The sequence below is a fragment of the Ambystoma mexicanum genome, chromosome 5q, assembly GCF_040938575.1.
Source record: "Ambystoma mexicanum isolate Mex_15411 chromosome 5q, UKY_AmexF1_1, whole genome shotgun sequence".
NCBI classification, from domain to species: domain Eukaryota; kingdom Metazoa; phylum Chordata; class Amphibia; order Caudata; family Ambystomatidae; genus Ambystoma; species Ambystoma mexicanum.
Genome location: NC_090933.1, coordinates 1,086,639,302 through 1,086,661,563, shown reverse-complemented (window position 1 = coordinate 1,086,661,563; position 22,262 = coordinate 1,086,639,302). Strand labels below are relative to the sequence as shown.

The 22,262-nt window shown below is 42.7% G+C and overlaps 1 protein-coding gene across 13 annotated transcripts in view; it reads left to right on the top strand.

The window, feature by feature from the left end:
• Positions 1-22,262, top strand: part of MTSS1 (MTSS I-BAR domain containing 1) — a 1,344,348-nt gene that overhangs the window by 1,198,913 nt on the left and 123,173 nt on the right. For 5 of the 13 annotated variants that reach the window (XM_069621598.1, XM_069621599.1, XM_069621597.1 and 2 more), the window contains 3 exons: positions 892-1,011; positions 3,039-3,233; positions 20,430-20,600. In XM_069621598.1, the coding sequence (XP_069477699.1) occupies positions 892-1,011; positions 3,039-3,233; positions 20,430-20,600 (486 nt within the window). The remainder of the gene's footprint in view (positions 1-891; positions 1,012-3,038; positions 3,234-20,429; positions 20,601-22,262) is intronic. The other 8 variants (XM_069621600.1, XM_069621605.1, XM_069621604.1 and 5 more) reach the window with 4 other exon arrangements.

Sequence of the window (22,262 nt, the reverse complement as noted above, 5' to 3'; positions counted from 1 at the left end):
GCGGGTGTCTGCTCTCTCAGCTTAATAATGTAATGCCATAAGCATCAACGTTTTTTGGGGGGTGCTGAGGCTTATCTGAGCATACTTTGCCCACATACAGCTTTTCCAGACCTTGATATGATGCATTAGGATGTGAGGGTGGGGTTGAGAGGGAGTGGAGGAGTTGGGGCAGGAGGGCTGTAAGTGAGGACATATTCCCGTGCAGGAGAGTAAGGAAATGGTGGGAAATGGGTTGGGTTGTTTTTGCACATGGATGGATACACGAAGACTCAACTTCTCTAGTTCAACCAGATAATTTGCGGCGAATTGGCGGGACTTCCAATACGTTTAGGGCTGTGTTTGAGTGGCAGATATGGTGCTGCCAGCAAGGTATCGTCAGAGTCTGATAGGTTATGTGATGGGCTTCAGATGTGTTCGAGCGGATCAGTGTAATTTGGCGTGTGGTATGATTGGATATGCTTAAACCTATCATGTCCACCTAAACAGGTACATATCCTGCGATTGCACTGTTTTATGCAATCTATGCATTTAAGTCGGAGACAACGGTGTAAGAAAAATGGGTGTGGGAGGCAGTGGTAGGGGAAAAAGGTCAGAGACCAGTTAGTGTTACATTTTTGTGTAATCCTGGATTGTTAACCCTGTGATAATGCTCAAACGATGGTCCACAGTTAACCTTAATCTCTGTCTGCTTACTGATCTTAAACGGTTGCATGCTCTAGATGTTTTTAAGTGTCTGATGCGTTTTTAATCCCTGACTTTTTCTCGCTCTCTCCTTCTTCCCTTTAATGTGCTTGTACCTGTCTGTGTTCCTCTTTGTGGCGGCATGTGACCTGTCTCCCCACCCGTTCATCTTCTGGCTGTGCTGCTGTGCTGCTGTGCTCTGTGCTGAAGAATTCGTCCAGCTCTGCCTCTTCCGAAGCCTCTGAGACCTGCCAGTCAGTGAGCGAGTGCAGCTCCCCAACCTCGGTGAGCTCGGGCTCCACCATGGGGGCCTGGGCCTCCACAGATAAGGTGACGCCTCCCTCCCCAAGACAATGCCCTTTCTTAACCAACATAATGACATGCAGGCCGTGTGCACTGACACGAGGCTTGGATCCTCTGGAACACAATAGTGGACGTTTTGGCGCATTTTGTACACTTTCAGCATACACTTTTAAAACTGGAGTCTGTTTGTTCTCTGCCCCCCTCCCACGCCCCCACCTAACCCGTCAAACAAAACCATAAACACGCAAATCGGACTACCTCCGTGTATGTGCAATGACTTCACCTCTGGGATCTTTTTTTGGTTGCAAGGGTGGCTGCTGTGCAGTAACACACAAAAGTGAGTGTCAATAATATCACTAAGGTTCAACACAGTTTGAGAGCTTAAAATGCCTAAGAGTAACACGTTGGTATAAAATGGATTGGAATAAAAGACGCATTTCTAGCATCCCATGGATATCAAGTCCTATAACACTAAACCACTAGCAGTCGAATAAGGGATTTCTAGACGGCCTCTAGCAGAAGTCATGCCATACCCTTTCCTTTCAGCTGCTCATCTTTCATCTGTTTTCAGAGTTCACATGCTTTGTATTTTTGTTGCTCCCTTATTTGTTTAGTGTAGCATCCTGGTCTGAGGTCTTGTGCACTTTTGCAGTGTTCCCCTTAGTGGCGGAAGGGGGGTTGGTTGGGTTCTGGTGCTATTAAGCTAGTGTTGGGAAGAGGACATCTCATTCAGCACTTTTAGAGATCACTCTGTCATTTAAAGATGGTGGATATCACGTAATAGGGTGCAAACTCGAGACTGTTCATCTTGCTGGTCTTCGATCTCCAAGGTTTCAAATCACTATTCACTGAATGAATGCACTTTGATGTCATAATTCATTCTACAAGGCCGATGTTGTTAGGAGCATGCTTAGTTGTCATAAAGCGCAGTCTAGTTCGCTAAATATCACAGGTATGTAGTTTCAAGGGATTTCATAAGTACCTGGGATCTGGTTTATTATTGGTTACTCATCACTAGACGGAAGACGAGCTATTTGCAAATCAGAACCCAAGTGCCGGTTGGTGCTGCATATACATTTTGGCCACTGCTTAACGGACTTGCAGCCTGTCCTCTCTACAGCAGTACAGCCTAGGTCACAGCAGCAGTACTTAGTGGGGCCTAACGTAGGTGGTACTGTCCATCAAGAGAAACGAAAGATCTAGAACCTTTCTCATTTAGTTGTAGAGACGATCATTTTCGCAAATATTCAAAGAGCAGTCCCAGTTAAATGACAATACCTCCTCTCTATCTGATCCCTATTCCTTCTATGAGGTTAATCAGAGACACATTGATTACTTTCTTGTTTCAACGAGCCCATATACTATAACAAACGTTTAATAGTAGTTCCGGGCCCGTCGTACTACCAGTTGTGGCAGAAAAAGCCTATGGGTAAATGTAGGTTGGGCATAAGTCGGGCAATATTAATTTATAGTGTATTCAATGGAATGCCCCATTGTGCAGTGACATGCCCCACAAGCGCATTAGCTTTATGGACGTAATCCATACTTCATGAACGATCAGTATTGGGTAATGCAAGAGGACCCACCTAAACTCTGACGCTTTGGAACTCTGATATTGCAATGCCTAGCTATACAACACCTAGTAAAGGAGTCTGCACTGCTGCCTTGGGAGTTAGATTGCAGTGGCAAGTAGTACGTAGCGGACATTTAAAAGTTTGCTTCTACACAGCTCATTCATGTTCCAGAATGGAAAGACCTTTTTGTGTCCCTGAGCAAGTCATGCATGGATATTAGCGCAGTATAATAGACCATTAACACTACGTAGCCATAAAATGAAAAACTGCATAACCAAAGACCGCTGCGTTTCTTAATATCTGTGGAAGGTTATCCATTTCAAAATCAATCTTTCTGTTTGCATCTGGCTTTTTGTAATTTTTTTTTTTATTGTTGTGAAAACATGATCTTGTGATTTATCCCGAATACATTCGAGCCATCATTTGTTCTCACCCGCCATTGAATTGATTTTCTTTTCTGTTTGTTTTGTTTGTCTCCAGTTGTCCAATGGTTTTTATCACTGTAGTTTATCAAGTGAACCCTACCTAGCTTCAGTTGGTGCAGGTCTTTTCCCTCATTACCCGCCTGCCTCCCGTCCCTGGACCCGGTCTAGCTCTGTGCACCTTGCAGACTGTCATCATTATCACACCATTGGGCCTGGCATGTTGCCTTCATCCAAGATCCCTAGCTGGAAGGTTTGTTTTTCTTTTGTTGCACCATCTTCTCATTCTGCAAACCAGCAATCGCAGCTTGTAAATCCTTTCATTTGCAGTGTATCTTGTATGTCAAATTATGTTTTAATCCATTGTTCAAATGCATGAAACCTATAAATCAATGTTGCCCTAGAGCTGGATTCTTAAAGCCATTTAAATTGAGCTTTATAGTCCGGTCTGAATAATTGTCGGGGGAAGTGGGCTAGACTGGGCCTGGATGCCTGGAAGAGGCTCTGCAACGGGCTAAACATATTGAAGTGAACACACACAAATCTGAGCAGGCCTTCCAGACTTCTAAACCCCTGAATTTTGGTTCCTATTGTCTCACTGAGGAGCAGGCTTTCAATTTCCAATAGGACATCTGCAGACCAGTAATAGACACTAGCTGTGCCTTGGTTACTATAACACGAAATCAAATTGCAAACACGTTAGTGTTGTTTTTCCCAAAACATTCAGCAGGAAATGTGGCCTTTCACAATATTTCAGTTTCGGAACCCATGGTTCTGTAAAACATCAAACCGTGCTCTGATTTGCAACTGCTTCTCGTCAAAAAAGAAATGGGACGGGGCAATTATTTAGGACCTAGAGTGCAGACAGCTTTGAGTTCCAAATCATGTTATACGGCCATACCAATGTTATCTAGAAGTTTGAATACACTGAGCCTTGGTTTGTTTTCACACGATAAATGCCTCCTGTCCATACAAATGCTGTCACACTGCTATTAAACCTAAACGCTTTGATGAAAGGAATTGCAGAATATCATCCATTTTCTACTTAGCCAAGTGGGGAAATGGACCAAATGGCCTGTTTGCTGCTTGGTGATGTCACTTCCACCCGGCTCTTCACTGCAGTGCACAGTAGAAATAAGATCAGTGGAAAGAGTGGACATCTCTTTCCTTTCAGTCTGGTCAACGAAGGTCATCTCATCGTTTCATCTCAATGAGTACTTGGACCTTTCTACCCTTTTGGAAGAGGGGGAATGTAGGCAAGGCAGGGCCTCCCTGAGAGCACTGGTTGTGGGCTGGATAGTAAGAACGTACCTAGAACCGACAGGGACCTTTAAGACTTGACTCTCTTGGTTACCTTTGAGGCTGAATAATGTCAACAAGAGGGGAGCCAAGAGACTTCCTATATGACTGGGAGTCACAAGTATTTTACTGGGAGTGAGCACAATACAAATGCACAAGATCACCCCTGTGCGTTTTGTAGACAGTTTTGTAGACAATCCTACATATGCACTAATCCTACCTATTGTGAAATGCGCATATAAATGTGTATTCATTCGTTAGAAACAATCTAGTGCAATGACCTAGTAAACAAATCTTCAGTCATTCGAAAAAATTGAATGGAAAGTAAACATGTATTTTAATACTCGAGCACAAAAAATCGACAGGTATTGAACATTTTACATTGAATAAACACAGTTTCATGGAAAAAGTTGGTCCTTAATGCCCAAACCTTAAAAACTGCCAATACACAATGAGCAGAGCCCAGCCTAAAAACATAATGTCCACATTTGTTATATTTCTTGATGAGAGGCCCTTTCGTGTTTTCTTTGTCACTCCCAAGTCAGTTGTACTTATTTCTGTTGCAACTGTGACAAAACTAAGGACGCCGTCCAAAACTTTCCCATGGAGCCCCGGTGGTGCGTCCACAGTACAATTGTTCCCCTGGGGGTGGTGCACTGTGGGAGGATCAGATAGGGGAGGAACCCCCTTATGGGGTTATGGACGACCATGTTCAGAAAAGGCGATATTCCCTCATGTTAGTACACCTAAACCCTTCCCCAATGCTAAATCCTCCTTTTGATAGGGCCAATTTCTGCTGTTAAGTTTTTTATTTTTTATTTTTTTTATACTATCTTTATTGTCATTTCAGTTAAACAGTGCAATCAACAAATCAAGGAACTCCCCCCCCTACCCCACTTGGTACACACGTGAAGGACGCGCGGGTGACCAAAAACCGCATAAACAGCAGCCAGCAACTACAGTCTTTAGATACCTTTCGTAGTCAAACCCAATCAACCTCAGTTCTCATATTGTCCTGCGCCTCCCCGCCAGTGAAGCCCCTCCATCCCAGTCACCAAATCAATAGGCAAGGCCTCAGGGGGAAGGCGAATCTGCTGTTGTCAAGTTAGCCAACCTAATCTACTTGACAGCTTTAAAAAATCAGGGTATTCAAAGTACACTGCATATGACTCTACTTCAAGTATTGGGAAACGTAATTACTTCACGAGACTGAAGCACTAGAGAATGTAAAGTATGCTACATCTGACTTTATTTTATGTACTGAAAATATGACGACGACCGGGAGGCCAAGCATCAGTTTGGGGAACGCTCTAGCTTCTCAACTAATGTGATTGGCCCAAAGAAATTCCATTTTCCAAAGCAGGAGTTTAAATATACTACAGCTGAGATGTGAGGAGGGACCTGTCCTCCAAGGAGGAAGTCGGTGAGCTGTGCAGCAGGCAAGCAGACTAGAACCAGCAGGAGAGAAGCAGCGAGCAGAGCAGTAGAACCTGAAGGCAGTGCAGGAAGCAACGACTGCTGGGGCTGCTACCAAGAAGAACCTCTAGGCATCAAGAGCACCAACGAAGCGTCCATGAGAGAGGATGCACTGCTGAGGGAGAAGCAGTCGTCTGCAGAGTCACTGCAGACCGCGACACAGCCCCAAACGCTATTGGAGCCTATAGAGAGACGCAGCAGCTGTTCAGGAAATGCAGGTACTTGCCAGGAAAAAGCAAACGGGTATGCATGCTACACGGGAGGTGCTGGAGGTCCGGGCGAGCAAGGGGGTGAAGGCGAAAGCTGGAACAAGATGGTCTGGGACTTGCACCCACATGAGAAACAGAAACAAAACGAATCAGAATATTATGAATCTGGGGCTTGCACCCAAAGAGGGACAGTCCATGAAAGGACGAAGGTTTGGCAGGTGCTTATACCAAGCCGGTTTGAATATTGCAAGCCTGGGACCCGCACCCAAATGAGAAGTTCATAAAGGATAACTGCTTGGCAGAAGAGTGAACCAAGCAGTTACACATATTGTGAATCTGGGACTTGCACCAAGAAGAGGGACAATCTGAGAGGACAATTGCTTGGCATGGCAGTAAACCAAGCCATCCTGAATACTGAGAGTCTGGGACCTGCACCCAAAATGAGTAACGCATATATAGTGAAACAAATCCTACGCTTGGTAAAAAGTGTGCCAAGTTTGTGGGATAAACAGTACAAATACAAGGAGTATATTCTTGTGAACTGACTCTTGTATTAGAAAATACAGGCCTGAGAGGCCCCAGAAGGAGAGAAACACTACAAGAAAGGAATCCAGGGTAAAGGATTGTGACCCTAACCAGAGGTCCTATAGTTTTGAACATTTCTTTATTTGTATCACTTTTGATTACCCAAGCGACTGGGAATCTTCCTGTTGGCTGGATCTATAAATAACACTTTACTTTGGGAAGAGATCATCCTTGCACAGTTGGTTTAAATTATCAGTGTTGGGGACAGAGGTAGGCTTTTTGAGACACAACAGTGGCAGACTTTATAGTTTGGGGCATTCTGACAATTTCCTTAGATTTCTTAGAGGCAGAGAAACCCCTCTTAGTTTTGGGGACAGCGAGGCATTTTTCCAATCCTTTTTTATATAACATGCCACCATTGTGCCAGAGCCTTACTTCTACACCCTCACACAACTTTAAAATGGTACAGATTCTTACTGCATCAGCACTTGGTTATGAAGCCTAACATGTTTCATTCCTCTACGGCACTAACAGAACTTTGTCAAGAGGCTGGAAAACAAAAAATGTGTTGTGTAGGTACATTGATGAAAATTATAATCATAACTGAACAGACAATCCATGCCCAATCCTATCTCTCTTGTTACGATATGTTAATATTGCTCCTGGAGTGAACTCGGTGCATTGATGTTGGATTTTTCACCTATGACAAAAAAGTTTACAAAACCCTACTGTAATTCTGACCGAACAATAGATGTATAGATACATTAGTAACTATCATTTCAATATGCCAAAAGTCATAAGTACTGGCCTAAGGGTATCACGCCATCCCTGTGGGGACTTGTTACGAATGTTGTCATCTGGGGAGTGGAACACCACACTGTCAAAATGACAAGAGGATCCAAAAAAATGTTTTGGAATAAATCTTTAATGGGACAGCGCTCATCAACCCTGGCTTTTTTTCAGTGTAAAGGGACACATACCTTTGTATGTGCATGGAGAAGTCAAAGCTGGCATTCGGCCGGGTATAATAATTAATAATAATAATGAAGGAGACTTTGGCTGTAGCTGCCATTGAAATGGCTCCCGCTTATTATTGTAATGGTGTGTGAGCGCTGTCCCATTAAGATTTGTTACATAACATTTTTCTGGCTCATGTGTTGACTACAACATTAAAATCTGAAAATGCAATGTTTGCGACCATGTAAGGGGTTCCGTAAACTCATTAAACGAGCATTGGCAAACCCAATCGTTTTTGACTATGTAAGGGTGCAAAAGGAGGAGACTGACACACAGGTGGCATGATGATTACTATAGACTTTTATTAGTCATGAAAATAAGGAGAAAAACTAACATTCTTTTCTTAACTCTAAGAGGGGGTTCCCTGCCTCAGCTGAAAAACTAAAGGTTTGGTCAGAATGTCAGCATAAATCCACAGTGTCAATAACCATACTTCTGTCCCTTACACTTAAACTAAACTATAAATAAAGTAGACCAACTTGGTCCATGAGAATGACTACCTCCTTCTGGACTGGGGATAGAAGTTTGTTTCCAGGTGTTAACTTCTTAGGGAAATGGCTCCCTTCCCTGGGTCAAAACTGTCCTCCAACACAAAAGGCAAAGTTCAAACACTTTTCGTCAGCAGACACACTGTCTTTTAACGCTCTGTATCAAGAAACCTTTACAACTTTGGTTCCCTTCTCCTGGTTTCTTGATTTTACAGTTCGACACAACCAGGCGGAATGACTCCCCATGGGCTTGTTTACCAGGAACATTTCTCCCTTCTCCTGGTCTTCAGAGTTCGATAAAACAACCACAGGGAATGGTTCCTTGACCTCTTTTTCTTGGCATCACAGTTTTGCACTTTTAGTCTTTCAGTTTGAGGGCCCCAGGCTTCCACGTCTCCAGGCTTGGGTAGACCTTCTTCACTCTCCTGCCTTTCTTCTCTTGTGGGTGCAGGTCCCAGGCTCGTATTTCTCTACTGCTTTGATTAGGCAGACCTGGTTCACTTCCCTACCAGGTACTGCCACGAAGATGACGACTTGTCCTTTTTCTTGATCGTATCCTTTGGAGTTAGCCAAGAGAATGCCTCTCTTCTCCTGCCCTGATATGTCACATTGACTGGGGGAAATGACTCCCTTCCTCAGGCTTCTTTGCCCTGACCTCAGGCTAGGGGCGTATACAAGAGAAAAATGGCACGCACACCTTTCGCAAAAAATGAATGGTTAGGATTTATACAGATTCTTAGTAAGTTTACTGGGTGTAGGGGAGAAAGATACGAAATACGATTTTGCCACTACAAGTCGTTCATATGAAAACACAAGAAAATGGTGTACTTAATTGGTGGACACTCCCATCTCTTGCACACCTTTTATACTGACCCAGAGGTCAGTCAATAGTTTATATCCTTAATGTAAGTCTGTATTCATTTTTCAGTACTCTGGTTTAGGCAAAATCTCTAGTGTAACACTTAATATATGTATCAATTCTGTATGCAATTTCTTAAATAGGTAATTTATTCATGACAAATGGACAAATTGTCATATTTACATTTCTGTATACAATAAGAGCTTGACGCATTTCAGGAGGAATTCTCCCGCCTTCAGGAGCAAAACATTTCATAAAGTCCACAATTGGGTTCAATCTTCTAACTTCTAGCTTCAACCTTTCAACAAAATCTACAAAATTAGAAAACTGGAATCAGTGTTGATCTTATCAGATTCTCTCTTAATTGGACTGCAACTCACTCTCTTGCAACATTCTAATGAAAGGAATCACCTTCTATGGCTAGTCACCCGATCCATCAATTAATTTCTTGCTTGTATTCTCAGGATTGTTGCGTCCCTATAGTTAAATGTCACATAACATTGCTATTAACCTATTAATCTTCTTAGCAATTTATAATTGTAGTCTGTAATAGTGCCTACCTGCCAGTTAGATAGCGCCATCCACTGTGTGGGTTAATGATAGTTATTTTTCTGTGGATGTCCTAAAAAAGGGGACACGAGCATCCACATTATTTACCCGAACGGTAGTTCACATTTCAATTCGATATTTAGGAGAATCCTGTCCGATGCTTACCTTGATTGCGCAAGGTAATGGCTTAATTTCATTGATTGTGTTTAGAGTTCGTTCTGTCCCTTCAGATGCTAGACAAGGGAAATGTATGGGAATAGTTTGAGTACCATCCTAAGGCGATTATACAAGTATATATGGAGTCTTGTCTAGCGAGATTGCAGTCACCAGTGACAGTCAATATCTCTTCTACTGTCGTTATGTAAGGCTGTCTTTAGCGAGGGTAATCGCTTTGATGGACGTTCGCTCCTCGTATAGTAAAAGTGATCTGTTAGTGTCTAGTATCATGAGGATCTAACTACTAAGAATCGTTTTGTGGTCAAAAAAACACTTACCGCATCTGTGAAGATGCTGTATCCACCACGCCCATGTGAGAAAAAGCTGGTTGCGCCGTCTGTGGCAAAAAGGCAGTTTAAATATGACGTTCAGTTTGTCCACGACGGCGCACTGATGTCATATGTCATTGACTTTGTTTATGTTTACCCTTCATGCGGGTGTCCACCGCGTTGGCTATTGATGATGTGCAGTGCGTCCAATAAGATGCAATGACACCATATATTGCTGTCTTCCTTACTATATGAACCTGAATTCTTTTATCAACTAAGTGTCAAATGTGGTCGTATATTCTACAATTTACATGCATCATCTCCATATTATTGTTTCAAATTAATATGTGCACTTTTGTACATCAATGCTCACTTAATGCAATATGATCACTTATGAGGGTCCTAGTCCCTCTTAACATATTTATAAGATTACGGCATATTTTACCTTCATAAACATATTCATGTCACATTTATAATATTCAATCGTTCAGATGTCCTTACAAGTCTTTGCCATATATAACATAATTACCATGTTCAGCCATAAATGGACAATTCTGCATTCTTTTTAGATTGTCATTACACAGAATCCTTATGTTTTTGCAAGTAACAATCTTACATTGTTGGTTCTAATATTTCTGGTAACAATTGTCTAGCTTGTTTATGATGCCTGCTCTGTATGTATACACATGCAATTCTTCTCTGATAAGTCAAGTAATTCTACTCATTATAACAGTGATTGATGACAATCATAGATTTAAATATTGATCAACAAAAGTCCCAAGGATAAGATCACATTAATATTTCAAGGGCATGTGGATACTAGTGCTGGTCATCAACCTATTCCAAGAATATTTACGTCAGTGTTCCGATATTCATAAGTATGACCAAAGTGTAATCAATCTAGAGAAATGGTGTCAGGGAACATTCTTCATTCATTCCAGTGGGAGTTGTTAAATCCAGTTTATGGATCCAATGCATTTCTTTTTTTGCCAGCAGTATGCTGGTATTGCCACCTCTAGGTGGGGTCTTAACTGTCTCTAGAACTACACATTTCAGTTGGGCTATGATATGTCTGTTTTCTGCAAAGAGTCTTTCCTTGATTTTCCTGGTTGTTTATCCTAGATAGAATTTACCAAAAGGGCAGATTAATCCATAGATAAGGAATTTTGAATCACAGGTGACAAAGTTCCTTAAATCTAATTTCTGTCTAGTTCGGGGAAGTCTGATGTAATCTCCCTTTTGTATATTGTTGCAGTGACTGCAGTGAAGACATAGGAATGTGCCCCATTTTGGTTTGGACAGGAAGATCTTTTTTGTGTCAATCCTTTCAGCTTTCACCAGGCTGTCTCTGAAATGTCAGCCTCTTGTGTAGGCTATCATCGGTGGCTTGGGGAATAATTTAGTGAGTTGAGGATCTAATCTTGTTATACTCCAGTTCTTTTTGATCAGTCGATTGATTTAACCACTCTGTTGCGAGAATCTCATCAGATGTATGAACAGTGAATAATTCTGTTTGGCTTTGAGTTTAAGAAGAGTTTTCCTGGTCTGTGTGTTGTTTCTTATTTTTACTTTTTCTAACACTGCATCAGGGTATCCTCTCGTTTTGAATCTGTCTAACATTTGCTGTTGTATCTTGATAGGTAGTGTCATCGACAATGATCCTCCTCATCCTCATGTATTGACTTGATGGTAAATTATACTTCAGATGTGATGGTTGATAACGGGCATACTGTAATGTGTTATTTACATCAGTTTGTTTACGGTAGATGTTGTAAGTCTGTTCTTGTTAGGGATGACAAGAACATCAAGATCATTTACACTTGGGTTGTCCATATCCAGAGTGAATTTGATTCTTTGGTGTATATTCATGTATATGAGAGATTCATCCAGTTCCTCTTTTGGACCTTTCCAAATCCCGAACATTTCATCAATGTATCATTTACAGTATATGTTGGGTCTCAAAATCATTCATGAAGAGATTGGCATAAGCGGAGGCCATGGAGTACTCCATGGATGTGCCTTGTAAATCGTATTCTTTTTTAAAGTTGAAAGTAGTTGTTGAATAATATGATTTTGGCCAGTTCCAATGTAAAGACCTTGTCTGATTGGAAGTAAAAACTCACATAGTAGAGCCCATTCCAGAGCATCTAATCCTCCACTGTGGGGTATAGATGTGTAGAGGCTCTGTACATCTAAAGTGAACAAAGTCCAATTCGAGCTAAATTCTGTGAGTTGTTCCAGAGTCATTAAGTAATGGGTAGTGACTCTTGTACGTGGATATCTTCTGTTCTATGGGTTGTAGACGTTTATCGACGTATTTAGCCAGAGGATCAAAGATGCTGTTAGTGGCTGCCACTGTGGGTCTTAGTGGTGGTGTCAAAAGATTCTAATGAATTTTGGGTAGCCCGTAAAACAACTGGCCTTATTCGGAATTTGTTAGTTAAGTATTCTCTTGTTCTTTCTGTTATCCATTCTTCGTTTAATGCATTTGATAATAAATTGATAGGTTTGATGGTGTTCGTAGGATCATAATCTAGAATCATATAGGTATCTTCATCACTAAGTAGTAAGAGACCCAGCAATCATTGTCCATAATAACAATTGCCCCGCCTTTATCAGCTGGTTTTATAATTATCGGTTGATCTTGGGCTAGCTGTCTTAGTAGTTTGTGTTGGTGCTTTCTCAAGTTGTGTTCTTTTATGTCAAAATATTTTATAAACTTTAGATCACTCATCATGGAATTTCCAAAGAGATCAAGTGCAGAGTTCTTTACGATCGGGTTAAAGGTGCTCTTGGACTTAATTTCCAAGTAATCAAACATTTTTGACCTTTCTTCAACCGGGGGTATAGAGTCAAAAAAGACCTTCAATCTAATTGTTTGTGTTAGTTTTGCTATGTTAATGTGTGCATCAAACAATGTTGTATTGTTTGTGCGGACAAAAGAAAGTCCTAGGTTTAATAGGTCCCTTTCTTGATTAGAGATTATGCAATTCGAGACATTGACAACAAGTTTGCTGTCTTCTTTTTGCCTCTTAGCTTCAAGTCCTCTCCTTGTTTTTCTGCCCCTAAAAGGATGCGCGTTATTGGGCACGGTTGGTACCTCTGTAAGGAGATATGATCGATAGAAGATTCAGAGCGGCTCCATGGGTGGTGTCTGATGTTGTGTCGCTTGTGGGTATTATCCTGCGTTCCTGTCCACTTCCATGCGCATCACCTGATGGATCTGTCTCACTTCCGTTATTTCTAGGTGGAACGAATTATCATTACGCCACACATAGTGGGTGGTGCCATCTAACAGGCATGTAGGTACTATCACAGACTGCAATTATACATTTCAATGAAGAATGATAGATTATTAGCAATGTTATCAGACATTTTTTAACTATAGGGACGCACCAATAATGCTGAGAATACAAGCAAGATTGAACCAATTTGTGGACTTTATGAAATGTTTTGCTCCTAAAGATGGGAGAATACCTCCCGAAATGTGTCTAGCTCTATTATTGTATACATAATGTTAATTTGACAATTTGTTATGAATAAATTACCTATTTAAGAAATTGCTCACAGAATTGATACATATATTAAATGTTGCACTAGAGATATTGCCTAAACCTGATTACTGAAAAATACTGACTTACATTAAGAATATAAACTATTGACTGACCCCTGGGTCAGTATAAAAGGTGTGCAAGGGATGGGAGTATCCACCAATTAGGAGGAAGATGACTTGTGTTAAGGATCCCAGACCTCGGTTTCTCTCACTCTTCGGCCCACTTGGCTTACTCTCTCGCCAAGTACTGCGACAAGGAAGATGCCTCTGATTCTTCCCTTGTTGATTTGGGTCCCAGAACGCTCTTCTCAATCCCCCACCAACTTTAGCGTGAAGCCATTTTCATTCCGCTGCTCCTGTACATACCACTGGTCCTCTTTAGGTGCTTGCTGTTGTTAGTCAGGTAGCGCGGGGGCTTCTCTACTTGCCTGGTCTGGCCCATGCCTCTTTCCCAACACCGGCTTCCAACCTCCAGTTCAGCTCCGGACCAGCCCCACACCCCTGGTTTCTTAACTCCCTCGAAGGCCGGATGACTTTCTTCTTCTCTGCGTCCTATTCATATCTCCCAGGCTGGCCGGTCCTTTGCTCTGGTCTGCTGGTGCAGCTGTGTCTCTCCTGAATGCAGCTCCTGTGGCTTCAGAACAACCTCCGCAAGTCGCTTGTCAGTTTTTCTATCTCACAACCACTTGTCCGCTGAAAGCTAGAATGGTCATTACAATTACACCAGGTGTTCTTCATGGCTCTTCACCTCCTCCTCGTCCCAGGACTTGTCTGGTACACTTCCTTTGGGTATTCTATAGTCTTCCTCCTCTCAGTACTTCTTAGAATCACAGACTTACAAAGGTATATGGGGGCACTAGGTAAAGTATTAGGGTCTATGGGGAATGGAGGTGGTAGGGTGTTGGATGAGCAGTGTCATACAGAGCTCTCCCGAAATGTCCTCCCATGAAATCCTCCCACTGAATACCACCCCCAGGGGGGCTATTGGGTAGTGGCCTCACCACCCAGGCCTCATTGAAAGGGGATTCCCACTTGGGGAGAAGTGACAACCTATCAGGATTCATCATTATGTCATATGTCAAGTGCAGCCTCAAACACCCAACTCAAACCATCAAAGGTTTTTCAAAGGCACCATTTGCTATAACCCACATATGCAGCTGCTGCCATGTGCAGCCTCAATGCCCAAATGAGATGTATGCAACTTCTGCATAGATACATAAATGCATGTGCAGTCATGCAGGGACAGCTTGAGACAGACAGGGGCCATTTCCTGTTCTTGGGCACTTTTTACAGCTTTAAACTTAAATAATAGAACATTTGAAAATAACATGAACAGTGGATATCAAGTGTGTTATTTCAGACAGCAAAGTTTTTCTCATCAGCCTACAAAAATGACTTGCATCAATTTTAGATATATTCTAATATTTGGAAATTATAAATATACCAAACCTCAATACATGCACCAAACCATGAGTGATTAAGGTAAATATTCCTACGTCCCGTCCCCTTTGTGGATACGGATGGGATGTCCTTACATGGTGAAGGGAACATATACTTTTTAGTACAAACCCCCACGCCCGCATTTGAATCTCAGATTCGGTCTGCATGCACAGAGCCCCGCCCTTCAAGCCCCGTCCACCGGTTATGTCAAGCAGTCCGTTAAGCCAACTCTCTTCGGCATGCGGGTGCATTTATTACTGTGACGTACCTATATTTTAATTTTTCTTTCAATTCTTTTATCCCTCATTGGCCCCATCAGTCTCGGGTTTCGGGCTGTCATGAAAGTCAGGATTCACATACTGTAAATTCATGTGACAGGATCATTTCCTCTTCAGAACTGCAGGCGTTGTCTTCATTGTCTCAGGCACGACCATCTGTAGTATCACTGTGTCTTCTGCAATGCTTTGTAGCAAAGGCACCTCCACAGCTCTATGGCCTGATGACTCCTTCTCAAGGGTTACTGGGTCTGGTAGAGTTCCTCATGAACCTTGTTTTGTTGCCCACCACAGTACCAATGCCTCTCTGGCTCCCCCTTGTGGAGTTAATACAGACTTCCGGGCCGAGGGCTTCTTGAAGCCTGTCACCAGATGGCTTGTCTCGGCTTCAATACAAAAAAGAAAAAGAAGGGGGCTAATATTATGAAGAGTGCTCCTGAGAGCTGTTAACCTAACACTGCGTTTCGCCCCAGGGTCAGCAGTGTACCAGGCCATTCCAGAGTGGAATTCTCTCCTATAGCTATCGCTTCTTAGACCTTCAGGTTCACATTATTTTACTTGGATGTTCGGGACAAGTTGGGACTGGGACCTTCTTACTCAAGATCAGCCTGCGCAGAGAACGCTTAACAGCAGGGAGCTGTTCCCAGAGCTGCCGACTTCCTCCACTATGAAGAATTACTTCAAAGGCCTTATAAAAGAGGCTCAGTCCTTCAGTTAGATGTGCCTGTTCTTCACACCCAATGCAACCAAGCTTACTTCCGGCGCTTTCACAGCCTCCAGTGGTTGCCTTTCTACCACATCCTCCTCATGCACTACCCACTATTCGAGCAGGACGCCACGATACAGCAACCCGAAAGCAAGCTATGTGTGGTGCATGAGAGGAGCTGGGGGATCGTACCCGGGGGGGAATCCCAAGGAGGGTCGGAGTCCCAAATAAAGATGATAATAATACACGGTTCGAGGGCCCTAAGAGAAATATAAGGACACAGACATATGCCACACCAGCAGACATTTGGCAGGAGAGTAACCCAAGTGTCCCGGAAGGCCACTACAAAGAGGTCTGGGACCCAGCAAACCACAGAGGCAAAGTCAAAACAAACGGGATAGACACCTGAAGAAAATAGAAGCACAAAGCCAACATGATGGTCTTGGACCCTGAGAATATCAAAAGCAGAGAGAATGCAGGATATGCTTGGCAGGAGCCAATATCCAGAGAGACTGAAGGGGATAACGCAACTTAAAGCTGTAACAAACGTTATGAAGCATCATATGTGGAACAGTACCTGGCAGGAGGATACACTGAGTCTGTTCAGTTGGACATTGAGTGGAATAGGGGTAGAGAACGCGCGAAAGCAACACACCAGGGTCTGGGACCCATATGAGGTTTGGCGAGGCACACAAAAGTAAAGCACACAGGTCTGCTGGGGCCCATTCAAGAGCAAAAAAAAACATAATCAAAGGACTGAGGCCCAGAACAAGTTGAAGACATCCCAGCCCAGAGGGATCTGGGATCCATGCGAAAGAGAAGTGTTAGAGGCTGAAACCAGGGTCGAAGACCCATTGCCAAAGGAAGAGACATTTTCTAAGTCCAACAGTCATGTCTGGAAGGATAGTGCACCAGACCTAGCACTACAGCTTTGAGTTGGTTGAAGAAACCAGGGAAGAAACTGTTTTCTCCCTTGGTACAAGGAAAACATGTTTTGTGATAAAGGTTTACAGATAAACTTGGTAAGCCCAATTGACTTGAATAAAGCTTTATTCAGTTCAGTCTGTCCCAACAAAAAGATTGGCTTGCCTTAAGGGCTAGTGCCTTCCGAGAAGCTCTGCCTGGCTTCACCTTTTAACCCCCCTTGGCCTAATCTTTGGTGTTTTAAGGCGATACAATGTGGAGTAAACCTGCTATGGCATCTTCATCTACAGCTCTTAATAAGGAGGAAAAACGAAATTAAGGACTGAGTAAACAGTTGCTAAAGCACATCTCTCCGCACTCGCCAGGCTACTGTGGATGATATACAGGTGGTGATTAATCAAAAATTGTGGGAGGAGATTACAGAATTTGAAGCCTACCTACACCATGAAGAGAGATTGGGTCTTAATACAGTTTTGGCAGAAGCAAAACTTGTAACAGCTGAAATGGAATTCAGCATTCATCACATTGAACCAACCTATATAGGCAGGTGCCTTCGGGCAGATGCTAGGAGCATGCCTGGGTCCGAACTAACAATATCAACCAGGATGTACACGAATGCCTTCAACCTGCCCTTTGATGGGTTGGAACAATGTTACCCTTTGAGTGAAAAATTGAACAAGAAAATCCAGGCCTCTAAATCGCTGGTGTCCTTTACCAAACAGCCTGTCAAGTTTTTGCAAAGCTCCTGTAGATGAGATTGGTTTGGATCCTTGGCTGTTCTTGGGAGCTCTCAGGACAGATCCCAGATGGATCCGTGAGCCACCACAGAAAGAAGCAATGGAGAACCCAAGTAAGAGATTCTATGGGACAGCCCTTCTCCACTGATTAAATCAAAGCAATTATGATTTGGGAACACTGCACACCTGTTGGAGGCCATCTCTTCATGTCCTGACTTGGAAGGAGTTATTCAGAGACCCTTGGGATCTTTTAATTTCAGAGGTATTTATCATCCAGTTCTTCTCCGCCCCATCCATCGTCCGTCCGTCCGTCCGTCCGTCCGTCCGTCCGTCCATCCATCCTCCTTCAGCTAAGCGGGAGTGAAGTCCTGTGAAAGGAGATTTTCAACCTCATTTCCTTGAGGACTATTCAGGAAATCCTCATTCCAAGAGGGATTTCGGGTTCTTTCCCTGACTGTTCAGCATACAGAATACCAGGTAGACCCAGAGAACAATTATGGGGTTACATTTCATGGATGAGAGGAGTAGATTCAAAAGGGCACACACACATCTATGTTGGAACCAGCTCTCATTGTGCCTTTCCTCCCATTCCAATTGTTCACGGGGTAGTCTGGAAGTTCAGGAAATCGACTGGCTGTTATTTGATCCTAATATCCCCATTGGCCGATGAAGTTCTGGTTCTAAGAACTCATGAAACTAAGATCCTCTGGTTGGTTGCTCCCCATCATAGCTTATCATCTTCCTCAGCTGAGGGGCATAGTGTTTCATACCATCACTGAGCTTTGTGCCTGAGGAGTTAGTGCTTGAACATCTGGGCTTTTTAGAAAGTAACCCAACAGTTGTAAAAGTGTCAAGGAACGATTCTCCTGGATCCCAATATCATTGGAAATGGCTAGGGGTTTTTCACTGGTCCCTAGAGAGTCCACTCGAACATTTTAATCTAGTTTTGTCTTTTGTTGAAGACTTGAAGAATCTATCTGGCGGCTCTTGCTGTCCACCTCAATAACAGAAGTTGGGATTGTTACTTTGCAAATCCATTAATCAACAGACATTTGGAGGGTTTTCCGATGTTGTACCCACCGGTCAGGCCACCACAGCGATCTTGGGATTTGAATGTGTTTTTAAATGTGCTGGCCCGCAAACCTTTCGAACGCATGGCTTCAGTGAGAGTTAATTTAGTCTCCTGGAAAACCGGATTCCCCGTGGCAATCGCTGTTAGGGGAAATCGGTGAATTACAGGCATTGGCCAACGGGGAACCATGTATGGTTTTCCATTAGGATAAGGTGATTCTTTAGACTCATTCTTCGTTCCTACCAAATTTAATTTCGGGTTTTCACATCAACCAAGGCATTTTTCTGAACCCTCAGGCTGATGCAGAGAGGGCCCTGCGTTGTCTGGGTGTTCGCAGGGTTCTCAAGTTTTACTTGCAGGTCAAGTTGTCTCCGGTCTGCAGAGGGGCTTTTTGTCACTAATGGGGCCCAAATACAGTAAATCGCACTTCAAAATCATCCGTGGCCAGATGGATAGTGTAATGCATCCTAGAGGCATGAACAAGTAGCCTTACAAAGGCCTGCATGTTTGATTGGTCGGTGCTAAGGCTGCCGCTGTACAACTTTCTGCGGGCATTAGTCCTTCCACAATAAAAGGATAGAAGAACAAATGTCAAGTCCTGTTGTCATGTGGGCCACTACTGCATGCACGGCATGGGGAGAGGATTGGAATAGGAGCAAAGCACTGGAATAGGTGTAACCACACACACTCGTACAAAGCATTTGTTTTGGCTGCACTAAACCTCTGAGACAAAACCTAAACACTGCTGTTAACTCTCCAAAGCCGCTTATTCCTGATGATGATTCTCTGTGCATACTGTAAACACATTTTTGATGATCAGATTCTTTCCACAATTTGTAGAGGATTACCTTGATGTTTGTGTTATAAGACTTTGCCTTCAGCTAGCCAGCTATCATTCAGAGGTAATTATTAATGATGGCCTGTCTAATTGCTGTCTATAGTTATCAGTGCTGGGTAGAATATATCCTGTTAGCGCTGCAATTACTGCTGAGGACCCCTGGAGGGTGAGGGGCACAGGCCACTGACCACAGACTCTTGGGTGTCTAACCTCAAATGGGTGACACCCATTACCGAGGATGGGGCACACTCTTAATAGCAGACACTGCATCGTTCAAAAATGGATGCCATATTTCGCCTTTGCCACACTATATGCAACTGATGAAACCATTGTGAAACTTGAAGTTCTTCGTTTCATCTTTACATTGTATTTTCAGTTAGTCCATTAAAAGGTATCAAAACCTGCATCTTGTGTGATTTCAATACACTTTTGCGTTATTTGGAGAAGGTTGATATGATGATTGTTGGCTTCACAAATTTCCTGCTGAATAGTTGAAAATGATCATTCATCACTACATTGTAAATCTGCACTGTTCCAATATAAGCTTTCACTTAGAATGTTGTCACTGTGAACAAAATGTAAAGACGCACTCATCCTCATCTGGATGCCATAGCCCATTGGTGCACACTAACCTAATTTCAGCTGCTAGCTGAGCTAGGTTAGAAAAGTACCATGACGTCTGTTGGTACTTGCTTCTAGTAGTGAATCCACGCAATACAGTCTCTTCCCGCTCACAATTTTAGATATGTTATTTGAACAGTATTATTTGTTTTCGTGATTTGGCATGTACATTGATTCAGACACACTTATTAATCAAAGGGTTTTTAAAATAATATAATAACATTGATTAGATCAATATAAAAAATGTTCTCACACTAATCGTCACCCAGATATAGCGTGCTCTGCACCCTCTGATGTGCAAGTAGGTAGATCATGGCAATTTCAGAAGCCATTTGGTATTAGTACTGCATCTGGCTAATGTATTGTTTCCATTTAGGACTGGGCAAAACCAGGTCCATATGATCAGCCTTTGGTGAACACACTACAGAGGCGTAAGGAAAAGCGCGAGGTCGACCCTGGCGGAGGAGGTGGTTGCCAGAATGCACAGCCTTTGCAGAGTGATGAGGGACAGCGCCCGCGGAGCATGACCGTCTCAGCCGCATCCAGGGTAATGCTTTTTTAATTAACATTTTCAACACACCAGACTATATTTGACAGTTTTAAAGCGTTGGTCTAGATGACTGTTCCTACATTATTTTGGTTTTCAGTGCATCCATGAACTTGCCAACTGCAATCCAATGTTTCACAGGTTGTGAGAAGCAGATGGATTTAATCCAAATGAAACCCTCCAATGATTGACACGTGACTTGGTTGCTGCTCGATACAAGTAATATCGTTAGGTGTACATGTGTGTGGCTCTCTTTGCGCAGGCATCCCATTCGTTCTTTGCTGTTGCATATACTATTGTTCGTCATACAATCACTGAATAAATAAAGAAAAAATAGCTGCACTCAGTGTATCATGCGCCAATCTAGCACTCTCTCTTCCTGCTGCTTCTCTCTCTGCTTTCTGTCTGGCACTGCCTCACTGTCTATTTCTGTGTGGGTCGAGTCACATTGTTAGGTGCATGACCGCTGTATGACCAGAGGAAAACCAACACCGTGGCTAGTGGGCTGTCATTATTTTTGCAAAAGCACCTATTCAACATAAAAAAGCAATGATTTTAAGTTGTACAATGTTCATTTCTGATCATCACGTTATATTTTAGCCTGAATAATTGTTACACTTCACCCAATGTGCAAAAGCACGTTATCTAAACCTAATATAGCCACATAAATTATTTTCTGAATGTAGGTTATTATTCCACAATGGGCAATGTTGTAATCCCCTTTTGCACTCCTTTGAAATACCGCTTATACGAAAGGAGGAGAGAAATAACGCCAGTGAAAACGCCAGCCTGCTTTGCGTGCATTAGAAGAGCATTTTGGACGCATAAGAAGAACTGCAAATCTTTATAGTTGACATATATGTCTGTGATAAAAGGGTCGTGTATGGGTGAATCTCTGCTTATATAATAAGCACTGGACCTGGTGTTCATTTCATTTTTCAGTGCTCACTTAATATATCACCTTAACAAATAAAATGTTTATAAACCTGAACCATATAAAAGGATTTGAACAGCTTCAGGATTTGAAAGTGAGGATAGTATGAGCGCCACGTAGATTTTAACTGCACAGAATTTTAGTCGGAGCTTAGGGTAAGGATACATGATCAGTTTCTAATGCACAGACAGCCTAAGAGCATTATGCCAGATGTGGTTGCTGCTGAAAGGTCAAGCACACAACAGCTGTTGGTTGGCAACCTACCACAACTTTGATAGCCTCTCTCTCTCTCCACTCGCTGGTAACTCTTGGTAAAGGACTAGAGTTCCTTTACACTATCCCGTCCAACCCTGATTATGCCGCTCCACCACACTTTCCTATCTACGCCAGAACCTTTCCAAACCTGTGAAAACATCCAGTCTAGCCCTTCAAGGGAAAAGGTTGGCCAATTTACCGCAGCAACAACTACTCATAGGAAGGAAATGCTTATGACCAGCATTTGCAGTTCAAGGAGCCATCACCAGGACTTGGCCTTGGTAAAATGGGAACCCAAACCCACATTCGGACAGTAATATCCATTATTTGTATATCAAGTCTGTAAGTAGCATTTAATACTAGATTTCTCCCACTTCTAACCTTTGTAATGATACTTGTTGTTATTGCGTGATTTTAAGGTACTCCATATATTTGGATGCACGTCTGAATCGGCCTTGCCAGAGTTAGAACGG